The sequence below is a fragment of the Pan paniscus genome, chromosome 1, assembly GCF_029289425.2.
Source record: "Pan paniscus chromosome 1, NHGRI_mPanPan1-v2.0_pri, whole genome shotgun sequence".
Taxonomy (NCBI): Eukaryota; Metazoa; Chordata; class Mammalia; order Primates; family Hominidae; genus Pan; species Pan paniscus.
In genome coordinates this window covers 206,926,312-206,942,440 of record NC_073249.2, presented here as the reverse complement: position 1 = coordinate 206,942,440, position 16,129 = coordinate 206,926,312, and the positions used below count along the sequence as shown (strand labels likewise).

At 48.9% G+C, this 16,129-nt stretch overlaps 2 protein-coding genes across 3 annotated transcripts in view; one reads left to right on the top strand and one right to left on the bottom strand.

Annotated features, from left to right (window-relative positions):
- PLA2G2C (phospholipase A2 group IIC) overlaps positions 1 to 10,807 on the bottom strand; it is a 24,074-nt gene extending 13,267 nt beyond the window's left edge. The window contains exons 1-2 of the mRNA XM_014343402.3: positions 10,671 to 10,807; positions 817 to 932 (exon numbers count right to left, since the gene is read on the bottom strand). Of these exons, the coding sequence (XP_014198888.2) occupies positions 817 to 856 (40 nt within the window). The 5' untranslated portion in view covers positions 857 to 932; positions 10,671 to 10,807. The remainder of the gene's footprint in view (positions 1 to 816; positions 933 to 10,670) is intronic.
- On the top strand, positions 10,259 to 16,129 carry UBXN10 (UBX domain protein 10). 2 transcript variants are annotated; one of them, XM_003814407.6, is made up of 2 exons: positions 10,259 to 10,464; positions 14,857 to 16,129. In XM_003814407.6, exon 2 carries the CDS (start codon positions 14,872 to 14,874, stop codon positions 15,712 to 15,714), a length of 843 nt encoding a protein of 280 aa, XP_003814455.1. In that variant the 5' UTR covers positions 10,259 to 10,464; positions 14,857 to 14,871; the 3' UTR covers positions 15,715 to 16,129. The 2 variants fall into 2 exon arrangements, with proteins under 2 accessions (XP_003814455.1, XP_054953282.1); XM_055097307.2 differs by having other exon boundaries at positions 10,445 to 12,932.

Genomic DNA, 16,129 nt, shown 5'->3' with positions numbered 1-16,129 from the left:
CTATCGTGTTCAGTCTAAACGGGGGTGTGGCGGAAAAAACCCATGGGCGGTCACTGCTGCCCAAGCAGTCCCTGGAGCCGCACTGAGGGGCTGTAGAGGCGGTCATCCCTGCGTACAGGTATCCTCCTGCACTATCACCTTGCAAAGTAAATTCCACCACTCACTGTGGGGAAAGGAAGTCTGTTTTTGACATCTTTGACTTAGGGACTCAAAAGTTATTGTGACTCAATTGAAAGAGACAGGAAAATGGATCTGGACAAACCTCCACTCAACGAATCCAGCAAAAGAGTCTATCAGTCTCCAGTAGACCCCAAACTGTTTCCCAGTAGGTCTTTCTTCACTTTGCAGAGGTAAGCAATCAGATCTCCCGGCAGAAATGACTTATAACTACCAATTATCCCATAAGTCACCATAAAAATGTCTTTCTGATAAGCATTAATCATTCTTAAATTAGCTGGATATATGTCTGCATTTTTGTTCTGAGTCCAAATGGCCTTAAATAAAGGCTACTAGCATCCAAAGGAAAAAAGACTCTTGAGGGTGAGGGGGGTAAAATAGTAGTCAAACTCCCTTTCTAGCAAATGGTTGGCAACCTCTGATTTCCTAGACACTTTATAAGATCCCAACACTGGGATCAGCCCATTTTATAGCAGAAACAGAAGCAAGAGGGCGTTGGTGGGAGCCCGTTCCATTCCTGATTCTTTTCTGCGGGACTTGTGACTTCCCTCACCTGGTGCCACCTGGAGAGTCCCCCCTCCCACTGACATAAACAGGAAGACAGAAGCTTGGTGCTGCCCCACCAAGCTCTCTACTTACAGCAGAAGAGGAGGAGGGTGAGGATGGCAATGACCTTCATTCCTGAGGAGACCAGGGGGTCTGAGGTTCCACAGCCACGCCTTCACCTGTGTGTGAGGGGTCTCCCAGTTGAACCTCTGTTCCAGGACAAAATGACCAAAATGAGGCAAGGGTATTTGGGTGCAAAGCCCTAATTGTAGCGCCTTGGAAAGACCTCAGCAGAAGACTCAAAGAAATCATTTTCAAATCTCATTCCCTTTGAATGTGGTAACCTTTCTGGCATTTAGATCTGAACATATAAAAATAAGAAGGGTTCCATGGTTTTAAAAGTGCAAATGTTGGTTTGGGTTTTTTTTCCAAATTTCTTTCTTTGGCAACATCATCCCTTCATCTCTTCTTTTTTTCTTTTGAGGAGTCCGTATTTTCTCTGTTCCTGAGTTGGAAAGGCACCTATGTTGTTCATCATAGAAATCCCACACAGGAATGCCTAGCTTGGTTTGCATCTAGTCCCACAGTGCCTTCCTTCCTTGATACCCAGGCATCTTATTCATCAACTTTACCTCTCTGCATCTTGGTTTCTTCTCTTGTAGAGCGAGACTAGAAATTCCTGTCAATAATTTCAAGCCTTTATTTTAAGGGCTTCACAGGTATTACATGGTTTGACCCTTACAACTCCTTCTGAGGTTCTATTATCATTTTGAAGATGGGTAAACCGAGACCCAGAGAGGGTGAACAAATTCCTCATGATCACATAGCTGTCTACTTCACAGGCCCATTGTGAGACCTGCTGGAATAATGAAAGTAAAACTGTTTTCTACTATCAAATGCAGTCATAGGTAGACACAGAATTCACATTCCGATTAGTGTGGGTAATGATACCCATATTAGAACAGTAGAGGAGAATGTGGGTTGCAGCCCTGCCATGGAGCTGCCAGGGATCAGCCAATGGCTTTCTTTACATACAAGTGGTCTTTATAGCCCCCATCATAAATCAGGCTAAATCTGGTAATGTCAGGACTTGGAGTGTGAAACAATAGCTCAGTTGAGCCTAGAGAAGTTGGCAGGTGCAGAGCTTGGGCTAGATTTACACCTGGTGGCAAAGCTTCCAAGGAAAACTTCAAAATGACCATCCTGCTGCAGATCCCTGGGAGAGTTAATCAGGGTGTCTTTGCTATCTTCCCCCTTTGGCAACATTCTGGTGGATGCTGCGAGGTCGGGCCCTGACCAGGCCTGGTCCCAGCCAACCTTCACTTCAACTGCTGTGCAGGATGTTTTTTAATTAGGTTCTGTCTCTACAGGCTTGCTTCCTTTTTCTCTTTTGAGTCTAAAAAAAAATCATGTGCAAGTTTAGCCCACGAAAAAGGGGCTCAGTTCTTTTGAATGAGCAGGTGATGACACTTTAGAGAAACAAAGAAAGGGACCTGGGTGCATTACTGGTCATGAAATCCGATAGACTCTTATTAAGCACCAACTATGAGCTCTTCTAATGAGAACATTCTGACCCAAGGAAGCTGCCAAGCTGGCTAGAGAGACCAAATAGGTAAACAGAGACCAAATATAGCCCCAAAGCCCCATGTGGGCAGCAATTCTGTTTGGTTCTCCATTAGTTCTCGAATGCTTCACACAGTCCTGGCAGGCCCCCTCTTCAGGGCTGGGGTACCAGCTGCTGCTGACGCTGTCCCTCACTGAGAACCACTCTCTGCTGCAGGTACCGCGTGGTCCAAGGTTATGGCCCCTCCCAGGGAAGACAGGAGAAGGAGTCTCTAGCCAATCCCTGGCTGGGGTGATAGTTTAAAGGGCCATCCCTTGCCTTTTTCAGCTCTGAAAGGCGGTCCCAGCCCCAGAGCTCCCTGTGGCCTCAGCAACTGCCTCTGTGTATCAACTTCCCCTCTATGTCAGTTTCTGTGTGTGTGTGTGTGTTAGCTTGTCCTTCTGTGTCAGCTTCTCCCTCTGTCAGTTTCTGTGTGTGTGTGTGTGCGCGCACACGTGCGTGCTAGCTTGTTCCTCTGTATCAGCTTCTCCCTTTATGTTGGGCTCTGTGCGTGTGTGTGTCAGCTTCTACCTCTGTGTCAACTTCTCCCTTGTGTGTCAGCTTCTCTCTCTAGGTCAGCTTCTCTCTGTGTGTGTCGGCTTCTCCGTGTCAGCTTCTCCCTTGCATGTCAGCTTCTCCCTCTGTGTCAGCTTCTCCCTTTTGTGTCAGCTTCTCCCTCTATGTCAGTTTCTATGTGTGTGTGTGTGTGTGTGTGTGTGTGTGTGTGTGTGTGTGTGTGTTAGCTTGTCCCTCTGTGTCAGCTTCTCCCTCTATGCTGGCTTCTCTGTGTGTGTCAGCTTCTCCCTCTGTGTCAGTTTCTGTGTGTGTGTGTGTGTTAGCTTGTCCCTCTGTGTCAGCTTCTCCCTCTATGTCAGTTTCTCTGTGTGTGTGTCAGCTTCTCCCTTGTGTGTCAGCTTCTCCCTCTGTGTCAGTTTCTGTGTGTGTGTGTGTGTGTTAGCTTGTCCCTCTGTGTCAGCTTCTCCCTCTATGTCAGTTTCTCTGTGTGTGTGTCAGCTTCTCCCTTGTGTGTCAGCTTCTCCCTCTATGTCAGTTTGTGTGTGTGTGTGTGTGTGTGTGTGTGTGTGTGTGTGTGAGCTTGTCCCTCTGTGTCACTTTCTCCCTCTATGTTGGCTTCTCTGTGTGTGTGTTAGCTTCTCCTTCTGTGTCAACTTCTCCCTTGTGTGTCAGCTTCTTCTGCTATGTCAGCTTCTGTGTGTCAGCTTCTCCCTCTGTGTCAGCTTCTCCCTTCCTTGTATGTCACCTTCTCCCTCTGTGTCAGCTTCTCCCTCGTGTGTCAGCTTCTCTCTGTGTGTGTTAGCTTCTCCCTCTGTGTCAGCTTCTCCCTTGTGTGTATGCTTCTCCCTCTGTGCCAGCTTCTCCATTATGTGTCAGCTTCTCCCTCTGTTCCAGCTTCTCCTTTGTGTGTTAGCTTCTCTTTCTATGTCAGCTTCTCCCTTGCATGTCAGCTTCTCCCTCTACCCATTCTTCCCTTGCTCACTTCCCGACAGCTGTATCTCCTGGAGCCTCCCAGCAACATACTTTTTTGTGTCAGAGTCTGTTTCTAGGGAGCTCAGCCTGCATCCATGTGGAATGATAAGCACTGCTCCAGTGACTGTATAAATGCCTCTGAGCTCAGAGGAAGGAGCAGTGAACTCTCTTGGGAAGGTCACAGAAATCTTCCCAGGAGAGGTGGTATTTGAGAAGGCCTTAAATTCCCCTTAAGTTTATGCTCTGCTCCTGTTTACTCCTCACTACAACCCTACCAGGCAGGTTCTATCACATTCACATTTGACAGAGGAGGAGACCAAGTCTCAGAGAGCGGAAGTAACCTGAAAAAATCCACACAGCTATGAAGTGGGCCAGGACTTAAACTCTGGTCCCTTTCTCCAAGTCCAGTGCTCTTTCTCCTTGCCAGTCTCCCTGCCTAGACCTCTTGTTCGTGTGGCATTTTGAAGGTTTGAGGGCATTTTCATGCACTGACCTTCACAGCTATGACTCAGGCATGGTTCTCTCCATTTGACAAGTCATTTGGGGCTGCCTACGATTGTGCTGAAGCTAAAGCAAGAGCACAGGACCCGAGGGCCCGAGGCTTGATGAGGGGCAAGAATGTAGAAAGCATGGCATGGCCTCCCACGCCAGCCCCTAGGGCAGCAGCCAGTAAGTTGCAGGGTCCCTAGACGCCACCATCTGGGTCCTTTCCTGGACCCATCAATTCAGCTTTTATCAACAGTGATGAAACACTGGTTGGCTTTCCTCCCCATAGAGAAAATAAGATGGATGGAGCCTGCAAGCTCATTAAGGACAGAGGTCATGTCTGTTTTGTTCACCTCTTTATCCCTAGTGCCTTCTTATCAGTGCCTGGCACAAACTAATACTACCCACGATGATGGCTAACGTATATATCACACTTATGCCTTGCAGGGGTTCTGAGCACTTTACATATATTTACTCACTAAATCTTCACATCCCCTAGCTAGATAAGTGCCATTATTACCCTCATTTTGCAGATAAGGAAACTAGGCATGGAGAGATGGGCAGTAAATAAATATTTGAGGCATGAATGAATGAGTGAATGAGTGTTAAGAGTCTTATCATACTTCAAGTTACAGAAATAAAAACAATAACTGCAACCCCTTGAGTACCAACAGGAGGCTAAGCACAGCATGTGAATTAGGATTCTCCTTGAATCCTCCCGAATCCTCCCGATGAGGCATATACGATTCATTCCAGTTTACCAGTAAGGGTAATTGAAGCTGGCACAGGTCAGGTCATTTGCCCTGCAAACTGACAGGGCCCAGACTTAACCACAGGTGCGTCTGACTCCATAGCTGGCAATCCTAATCCCTGAAAGCTCTCCTGCTTCCGTGCCTATCCAAAACACCACCGAGAAGGCAAAACCCAAAAGAGCCCAAGCAGCGAAGCAGGTATCACAACACTCTTAGACTCTTGTTTTAGATGCAGTTCTAACAAGCTGCTCAGCTTCATTTCTCAGGCCCAGCAGCCGGACAGGAATGGAGTTAGAGCAGCTTCTCTTAATAGGAAGGTAAGCGAGGGGTGATTAAAGCGATAATCAACGAAGCCTAGAAGCCTGGGTCACTGTGTGCTGGGGCAGCTGACTCCATCCACATCAAACTAGTGCACCTAGAGCACAGTTATTGACTGCGAGTTGCCAAGGAAAGGTAGCATTGTGCAAGAGACTGCAAGGGTGGAGAGCAACTAACTCAGGGGCCTATGTCAAAGAAGAGGGCTGGAGTTGTTCTGCCACTTCCTGACAGATTTAAATGATCTGAGCCTCACCTTCCTCCACTAGAGAGGTGGAGACAATGATTCTGGCCCCCCACAGAATGCCAGCAAGATTCCACAAGCTCCTGAAGGTGAAAATACTTGGTCAACAGTAGCCAAGGTGAGTTACAGTGTTTGATGTGTTCTGCTTAACAAGACTGGAAAGTAGGCTATACATTTTTGGATATTTTCCAACAATACGGAGAAAATAATAAAAAGCTGTGGTACAGTCATGCACCATATAATGACATTTTGGTCCAATGACAGACCACACATACGATGGTGGTCCCATAAGATTATAAGGTAGCTGTGCTATATAGGCATACCATTTTTTCAAATCTTTTATACCATATTTTAAATTGTACCTTTTCTATGTTTAGATCTGTTTGGATACACAGATACTTACTATTGTGTTACAATTGCCATCGTGTTACAGTATTTAGAACAGTAACATGCTGTACAGGTTTGTGGCCTAGGAGCAACAGGCTATACCATATAACCTAGGTGTGTAGCAGGCTAGACCATCTAGGTTTGGGTAAGCACACTCCACAATGTTTGCACAATGAAAAAATCACCTAGCAATGAAGTTGTCAGCATGTATCCCCATGGTTAAGTGACCCATGTCTGTACTTCAAGGGTTAAGTTTCATCATCCAGAAACTTCCCTCTTGCAGATCCCCTTAGGAAGCTGATCACAGGAGCCATGACTAACTGCCAGCCTCTTGGCCTTGCTACTAGAATATCCACCTGGTTCACCTTCTGCTTAAAGGTTACCCATGATCTCAATCCACATGTCTAATGAGACCAAGGACAGGCAGAGCAGGACACTGGCTATAGACTCTGAAATCTAGAAGTCACTAATTCAAAATGGGGCCAAACACTCTGTGGGGACAAGCCGCTAAGAAACCGGGGCTCCTGCCTTCAGCCAGCCCCTGGGGAGGTCATTTGGACCCCAAGCCAAATATGGTTGGGGAGGATACCAATTAGCAGCTTGCTGGATCGCTCAGTGGAAACGCTAGCCTTGGAATCAGCACCACCATCATCATTGCTGAGCACGTATCACAAAGTAAGCATTGTGTGGACAAGGCAGGGGATTCCGAGACAGGCAAGTTCCTGCCTTCAAGGAGCTCATAACCTACTGAAGGAGATGCACACTGTAAGGGAAGATGATGCAACAAGAGTTAGTAGCCCTCACTAAGCACTTGGCACGTGTGTTACCTCATTTCAGCCGCACAACAATCCTGTGCTTATCATCACCATTCTAGAGATGCGGAAACTGACATCCAGCGAAGGTGAATCATTTACCTAACGTCTTCAGCTGGCAAGTGGTGGAGCCAGGATTGATACTCAAGCTTTGACGTCAGAGGCCATGCCTGCAGTCCCCACGACCAGTGCAACGGACAGCACAGATAAGGGCCATGGGGGAACACGCAGGTGAGGAGCTTGGGGGTGGGACTCTGGGGTCCAGGGTGGGCTTTGGAAACAGCTGGATGCAGGTTGTAAAATTGCTCTGCTGCTCCTTCACCAGGGGGAACCCTGAGGCTCCATTGTTTTCTAAAGCAAAGGAGGGCTATGATGCCTCCATTAAGGAGCGTTGTGAAGATGAAGGGAGCCGACCTAGGGAGGGTGCACAGCACCATCTTGGGCATGTTCCACTGGACCAAAGGCGACCAGAGAGAGCACATGAGCTTTTGTGGGGAGGCTGTGGTCAGGAAAGGACTTCACGGAAGAGGTGGCTTTTAAGATGGGCCTTGAAGGATCAGTCATTTTGGCTTAACTTCAAGGAAGAGAGCAGGGTGGGGCAGGCATGGGCAAAGACACTGGAGATGAAAAAGCTGGGGCCCATCTGGGGAGCAAGCTGGCTGCAGCCCAGGGAGAGAGCTGGAGAGTAGATTGGGACATGGCTAGAAAGGAAGGTGAGTCCACATTTCAGCTGGCAGGGCAATGACCTCTGCCCATGTTTACTGAGATCCACTCTGGGTATGTGCCAGACACCAGGCATTATCGGGTCCGTCCTTTGAAGACATCCTCTTTATAGAAGGTCGGGGACAAAGGCAGCAGAGGCACAGCAATGGACTGGCGCCTTCCTTTCCTTCTCTCCTGCCTCCCCCTGGGGCTGGGCATTACACAACACTGGAGAGCAAAAGGCAGGTACTGCTGACGTTAACTGCATGTACTGCTGACATTAAACAGACCGCCATTTCACTGTGCACTGGCAAAGGCGCGCGTGCACACACACACACACACGGTGAGAAGCCAATTTGATTCTCCAAAGGATTGCATAATTCTTAGGTGATTTTAAAATAGCTGATGAAGAATCCACTTTAATCTTTTTTGGGTGGGTGATGAAGGGCTGAAGAGCATCGCTAAGACACTTTTGACAGAATCATTAACAAGAAATAAGCCGCCAGCACTCAGTTGCAAAACCAGCAGCTCCTAAAACCACCATCTTTTACACATTCCGAGGGCCACAGAGGCTTCCTGGATGACCAGAGTGTGTGAGGGGACAACCCAAAGAAGAGACCTGGCCCAGCCCAGGCCCTCCCCAGCAACTCCCACGGGTCACAGACTTCCCTTCTGAGACGAGCAGAAACACCACCACTGACATGATCTTCTTTCACGGCCCCCAAAGAACTGCCTTGTCTGTGCCAATCACTTGGCACCTAATCGTGTCCAGCCTGTGCCTGCTATTCTACCCTGGGCTCAAATTGTATTGAAAATAATCTGATTTGTAACTCTTTATCAGTGTGAAATGCATTCTCTCAACCAGACTCTCAACGTCTTGAAAGACGGTTAGAATTGTGCTCTTGTGGCAATCCTGTGTCCACATATCCGGGACAGAACAGATAGCAAATATTTTGCCACATGCTAGATAATGAATCTATGGTTCTTTTTTTGTTTGTTTTTGGAGAGATAGCATCTCGCCATGTTGCCCATGGCTGGTCTCAAACTCCCAGCTTCAAGCGATCCTCCTGCCTCAGTCTGTCAAAGTGCTGGGATTACAGACGTGAGCCACCACATTTGGCCTGAATCTATGGTTCTTGTGTGTCTACTAACATTATCTTCTAATGATACTGTCAGTAAATTATTCATCTGCGTATCCCATGAGTCTAGAGCAGAGCTTGGCAGACAATAGTCCAGTTCAGACTTCTTTTGAAGAAATCTTAATTCCACCTTGGAAGAAAGGCTTCATCCATGAGGTTGGGACCTGAAGGGTGAGTGGGAATTAGGCAGATGAGGGAGGGTCGGGAGGAATCTTCTACGGTCAGAGGGAGTGTGAGGGTGTGTACACGTGTGGCTGTGTGGCCAGAAACGGGCTTCCAAGCACCCATGGAGGAGCAATTCACCTTGGAGAGAATCAGAAGACATTAGAACTGGAGGGAGGGAGGAAAGCAAGGAAGTGTAGGCAAGCAAGTTTGCAGGTCTGATGGCAGAAGGCTGAGGAAGTTTCCATATGATGGCTTCTATTTTCTCTCTGAAGAGGGCAGTAAAGGTATCTTCTAAGAGGGAGGAAGGAGGGAGGTGGGAGAGGGAGAGGTGGGAGGTTTCGCAAGCAAAACAACGTTTTGAAATAGCCATTGAGAAGAAAGGAGAGGCTGGGAGAGGTGGCTCATGTCTGTAATCCCAGCACTTTGGGAGGCTGAGGCGGGAGGATCACTTGAGCCCAAGACTTCAAGACCAACCTCAGCAACATGGCAGAACCCCATTTTACAAAAAATAATAAAAATTAGCCAAGCATGGTGGTGCACGCCTGTAGTCCCAGCTACAAGGGAGGCTGAGCTGGGGAGGTCCAGGCTGCAGTGAGCTGTGATTGCACCACTGCACTCCAGCCTGGGTGAAGGGGCGAGACCCTGTCTCCCCTTAAAAAAGGAAGAAAAAGAAGAAAGGAGGGAGAGAGAACCCAGTGGTCAGTTGGGGATGGAAGTGCAGGGCTGAGAGTCTAATTGAGGTTAGAGACCTCGTGTTTCTGTTACACCAAGGTGTGTGGCTGGCCAAGACTTCTTCAATACCCGTGTGTAGGTGGACTGGTTTGGCTTGAGGTTTCATCAGATGGAAGGAGAGCAGGACTCGGGCAGGGAGGATCCTTTTGAGAATGCCGAGGTAATGGGCCAGGATAGGGAAGAAGCAGACTGATAGCGAGGGGGAAAGCGGAGACAGCAATGGACAGGAAACCCAAAGATGGTGAAAAACAGATACAGCGGAAGTGACTCAAGTGGCTGGAAGTGGAAGAGATTGTGGCTGGGGACATCAAAGGAGGTGCAGATGCTGTTGATAAGGTTCCCAGTGTGGCCCCGGAGTGGGAGGCTGATGTGAAAAGAGGTCAGGGAACTGGCGCTGAAAGGGCTGTACTGAGGATGGGGGCCCTGCTCCCCGCAACTCAGATACCCTAGAAGCATCCACTCAGAGTCTAGGGTTCCGAGAATCCATCAGTCCCACAGCCTCATTTTAAAACCAGGGACACTGAGAGGGTCAGGGCCTGACCCAAGGTGAGAAACGGGTTTTGAGACTAGTGGTGCTGCTCCCCGCTCCTCCATGCCCCGGCCAGGGCTCTCCCTCTCCCAGACACTCTCCCCCAGAGAGAAACAGAGGCAGGTGACGCTAGGAAGAGGAGGAGAGAAGGAGGCCGCGGGTCCCTGTCGCCTCCAGGCTCGCAATCCACCGACCTGGAGTTCACGGCCTCCGCCCTCCTGGCCCAGCGGCCCCCACCCGACCCCACCCGACCCCACCCGACCCAGGCCGGTTCCGGTCACGCCGGAAGCACGTGGCCCCCCACCCTGCGGCGTTGCCCGGGAGACCAGGGTTGTTTACCAGCAGGACAGAGCCGGGCGCAGGCGGCGGATGGAGCGGAACGGCTAGGTGAGCGCGGCTGCCCGATCCCGCGGCCTGCCCTTGGCCTCCGCCAGGCCTGGAAGGGGCCGGGGGAGGCCAGTCCCCGAGCCCCCAGCACATCACCCGGGAGGGCCTCCCCAGACCCAGCCCGGGGGACGCAAACCCCGGGAGACAGGCGAGGAGCCTGGAGAAAAGTCTGCTCCCGAGGCAAAGCAAGCCTGGCCAGAGCTCACCTTTACCAAAATAGGGTGACTCCCGGGCTCTGCAGAAACCGAGGGACCTATGCAACCGCTGGGCCATGCCCTCCAGGCTGAGATGTAGCGACGGGGACACAGACCCAGGGAGAGAAAAGGATGTCCCAGTCTCCGGCAGGGCAGAGACGAGAACCAGAGGGCCCCTCCCCCAGTCCTGTGCTCTTTCACTGAAGTCAATTCTCGCTTTCTAAACGCTCTTTCTCGCCCCTCCCCCAGATCCCTCCTCTGCCCCTTAAGCCTGTTGCCTTCTAGGGCGCTGGAACTTGGACTTAATTGAGTTATCCCCACCACCTCCCTGCCCTTCTGACGCTGGAATCATCCCCAGTTCTCTATCCAAACATTTGATCACTTGGTGGCTTGTGGTTCAGTGTGGCACTCTGCATAGGACAGTGTATTCTAATCCCTAGTTTGGGGTAGAACTGGGAATGGTACCAGAGTTTTTTCATTCTCAGGCCAACCACCATCTCCTGTTGGTTCTTCAGAGCATTTTTATCCTGAAAGCCTGGTGGGGGTGTGGGTTGTGGGGGGCGGGATGGCAACGGATAGGATTAACTGATACAGTTTTAAAAGACCAATTCAAATGTATGTATCTTGGTATATACCAGCAGATGGTATGTAGGTGGTTATATTTTACTGCATATACTGTAGGCTTAGATTTGGGTTGTGAGTGAAATAGGGTGGTCTGACCCTGTGGTGGATGGTGGGCACCCTTAGAAAGCAGGAGCCCTGCTTTAGCTTCTCCTATCCACATTTCCTTCTTTCCAGTTGATTTGGTGGTGAATCTTAAGGAATGGGCACCTGCCCTTCTGGCAACTTCTTGGAAACAGTTGGCAGTGTTTGCTTCCTGACTCCTAGCAGGCCGCTGGGGTGCAGCTATTGTGTTTAAGTAAACAGGCCACTCGCCTATTCAGCTTGGCAGCTTGATAGATGCCTACGCCTAGATCTTGTCAAATCGGTTTGTGGTTGAGCGGCTGCCAGGCCTAGAGGTGGTGAAGTGAACTGAGCAGGGAGAATCATGGCTGCTGCCTCAATCCTGGACTGAGGGTGGTGGGCAGAGTTCAGGACCTGAGGTATGAATATAAAGGCACAGTTGGCCCAGATCCCCAAACACCTGTTTCCCCCACCGCCCCATCCCTGTGTGATGGATGCTGGGGAGAGCTGGTGTTCCCTCCGTGTAACAGATGGTCCCTGTGCTCGGGAGGAGGCAGTGGGTTATGAAAGCAGGTTGGATATAATGGTTTTACCTGAAGGAGGTGTTAGTCTCTAAATAACCATGAGTGGGCTCCTAGGAATTAGTCATAATTGAGGTTTTTCTCTGAGATAGCTCACAGTCATGTTATCTTATGACCAGGGTGTCTTGAATATGACACCCCCTGAACATGGATAATTATATGGAACCAAAAGGTATAGAAAGTGCATGCACATACTCAAGTTTTACTGTTAAAAATAATCCCGCAGAGAGCCTGTGAGAACACATGACTCTCCTCATCAAAGTTGTTAAGGAAGAGGTTTCTAAGTTACCAAACTCACTGACAGTTAAACCTTCCTGAGGCATGTGTGGGTGTTGGAAGCCAAGCCTGTGATAATTCTGTAGAAGCTGTGGCAAATTAATAGCCATTCCACAAGTGGGGAGGGTGGGCCGAGAGGGGCGTGGGTTTGCCTGTGGAGCTTATCTTTGGCAGAACAGTTGGACAGTTATGACCTTCTCCTGCCATCCTGAGTGAAAGTGCAGAGCTGCTAATTGCCAGAGAAAGACTTGAGAAGGAGACTAAAGGGGGAAAAACACATTCTTCACAGTTGATCAGAAAATAGATGAAATTAACAAGGAGATGGGCAGTCTTTTTTGATGCCAAAAGTTTGCTAAGGAGAAGGCTCCTGAGCTACTAGCAGCCAGACTGGGTGTGAAAGACGAGGGAGAAGTGGAAAATGGGAGTGGAGAGAGACTCAGGCTGTGAGTAGAATGCAGCAGACATAGAGGCCTTTAAAAGAGGGTAGCTTTGTCCAAGATTTTGAATTGAGCAGGACATCAGGAAGATATAGGGATAATGTGTTGCGTTTGGTCCTGGTCTGAGTGGAGAGGAAGCAGATACTCCTTAAAATTAGGCAGCAGTGGTTACATGTGCAGAATGGTGAGGTTAGAATACAAACCCTGAGAGGCTCAGATTACATTGTTCAAGATTTTGTGATGAAAGGAGTGAATTTGCAGGAAGTGCAAATCATTCTGCAGGAAGTGAATTTGAGGTAAGTAAAATGTGGAATTAGAAGAGAAGTGATCAACTTGGGATTTTATTTTCACATATTTTGAGGCAACTGCATAGGTGGTAGCTCATTGCAGTCCACCTCCCTGCATTTCTGTGCAGTGGACAGGGCAGGCATGAGTTTCAGGACTCACCCAGCTGGTTAACCAGGAGTAGAATCACCGAGAACACAAGGGGAAAAGTTCTAGAGCAAAACAAGGAAGGCTTTTGAACTTAGCACATAGGAAGCACTAAACAGACAACCCGAAGCAAACAACGACGACAACAAAAAACGCTTAACATTTAATTAAGTTTCTACCATGCACTAAGCCTGGTGCTTCCCACCTTACCTACATTATTTCATGTTATTATCCTCATGTTACAGACAAAAAGACTGATGTTCTGAGGTACTTAAGTAATACCTCTAAGATCATTTAGCTAATTTGATAGATGAGGAAAGTTTTGTGCCAGAAAGGTAGAGTGATTGCCCCTTGATCAGGTAGCTAGCCAGTGGCAGAGAAGCTGAAATTGAACCCACACTTTGTGACACCTGGTCCTCTGTCCTTTGCTCCCAAATATGCTGTTTCTTGGGGACCATGAATCACTGGAAAGTCACCAGAAGGTCTTTAGAAGGCTAGGAGAGGCCAGGTCAGCTTTCAAGCAGAGAAGGCAGGAGTCACAGTGGTGGTCAGGATTCAGAGGGAGGCAGGGAGCCCAATAAGATGTCTGCAATGTTTAGGGAAAGATGGAACTGGAGATTGGGAGGAGGAGGTGCTGGTAGTAGTGTTAGTGAAGTGGCCACCAAGATGGCAATGAAAGAGGAGGTGTCATGGTTTAGCAATTCCGGGTCTGCACAGAGAAATGTTCACGCCTCCCACCATGCTTCAGTTCATTGCTCCTGGTGGATTTAACCAGCACTCACACAGACTTTTGGTGGGAGATCCAAATACAGAGGCCCCAGGGTGCCTCTCAGGTAGCTGGGAAGACAGAAGTCTGAACAGCTCGGGAGGCTGAGGCACAAGAATTGCTTGAACCTGGGAGGCGGAGATTGCAATGAGCTGAGATGGTGCCACTGCATTGCAGCCTGAGTGATGGAGTGAGACTCTGTCTCAAAAAAAAAAAAAAAAAAGAAAAAGAAAAAAAGAAATGTGAGCAGCTAGCAGACATACAGAATGTGATGTGCTGGGCTCAGGAAGCAGCTTGTATGGGTACAGAGGACACAGGATCGGGTGTCACAAGACCTGGGTCCTATCTCCAGCTCTGCCACCAGCTGGCTGTGTGACCATCGGGAAATCACTCTACCTTTCTGGCTCATACATCTGTAGAATTAGCATGCGTCCAGAGTTGCTGTAGGACAGGGACCAACAAATGATGGCCCACAGCCCAAATCCGGCCCGTCACCTATTTTGTGTGGCTCATGAACTAAGAATAGCTTTCACATTTTTAAATCATTGAAAAAGAATCAAAAGAGAGTATTTTGTGACACATGAAAATTATCTGAAATTCAAATTTCAGAGTCCAAAAATGAAGTTTTACTGAAACACAGCAGGTTTTCTGGTTTTTACCAGAAACTTCCCCCCTCCTAAAAGAATAAGAATTAGTCCCCCACCTTAATCACGCTCTGGTGCAATAATTTTTATTTTCTTCATAGCGGTTGTTACTCTTTGAAAATATCTATTTACTTGTGGGTTTTAACCCCTGTCTTTCCTCACTATAATAATTTACATTGCAAGGACTTCGGTTTGCTGATCTCTCGCAAGTGCCTAAAATAAATGAATGCATGCCTGAATGAATAAATTGCAGCTGGTGCCCCTTACTAGATGCCAGAAATTTGTGCTTATTCTGGGCACTCAGGGAGGGAATGGCTTGGATCTAGGAGTCCCAGGAAGTTTAACCCACGGTCTCCTGTTTTTTTCCTGCTTCCTTAGGGGTCTTGAGAAGCAATGGCCACAGAAGCCCCTGTGAATATAGCACCACCTGAGTGTAGCACTGTTGTCAGCACAGCAGTTGACAGCCTCATTTGGCAGCCAAACTCACTAAATATGCACATGATAAGGCCCAAGTCCGCCAAGGGACGGACAAGACCGAGTCTGCAGAAATCCCAGGGCGTGGAGGTGTGCGTTCATCATATACCATCTCCACCTCCAGCCATTCCCTATGAGTCGCCAAGCAGCCAAAAACCAGGAGCCTGTGCCCCCAAATCTCCAAACCAGGGAGCTTCTGATGAGATCCCTGAGCTACTGCAGCAAGTACCCATTGGGGCTTCCTCTTCTCTCAATAAGTATCCAGTCCTTCCTTCCATCAACAGAAAGAACCTGGAGGAGGAGGCTGTGGAAACCGTTGCCAAAAAGGCCAGCTCACTGCAACTGAGCAGTATCCGGGCTCTTTACCAAGAGGAGACGGGCACCATGAAGACAAGTGAAGAAGATTCCAGAGCTCGAGCTTGTGCCGTGGAGAGGAAATTCATCGTCCGAACCAAGAAACAGGGCTCTTCCAGGGCTGGAAATCTGGAGGAACCATCGGACCAAGAACCAAGGTTGCTGCTTGCTGTTAGATCACCAACAGGCCAAAGGTTTGTACGCCATTTCCGGCCAACAGATGATTTGCAAACCATTGTTGCTGTGGCCGAACAGAAAAACAAAACCTCCTACCGACACTGCAGCATTGAAACAATGGAGGTGCCCAGGAGGCGATTTTCTGACCTCACCAAATCTCTGCAAGAGTGCAGAATCCCCCACAAGTCTGTGCTGGGCATCTCACTGGAAGATGGGGAAGGGTGGCCCTGAGTCCACAGCCACCCAGCTGAGGTCCTGGGTCTCTGAGCAAAGGAGCATGCTTGGGCGTTGTGGCCTCCTAGGCAGCCTGTTTCAAGTGCCATGTGGACCTGGTGCAGCTGGGAAGCTTGGGACTCTCGTCTCCACTGCGTGTCCTTTGAAGCAGTGAAGTCTGTGCCTATGCCGAGCGCGCTAAGAAGTCTCCCTTCCAGCTGTTCCATTCTCTCCACCACCAGCGTAACTGGCAAGTTACCAAGGTTGTTCCTGAAACAGCTGTGATCATGACTTCTCCTTTCCAGAGTTTTGGGTCCTTCTGAATTAATGGTCCCTTTGGAACACCACCTTGCCTTTACAGTGAACTGTGATTCTCTTGAAGCCAATGCTTTCCTGTCTGTATTTGATGCAGGATTAAACTTCCCAGAGAGGA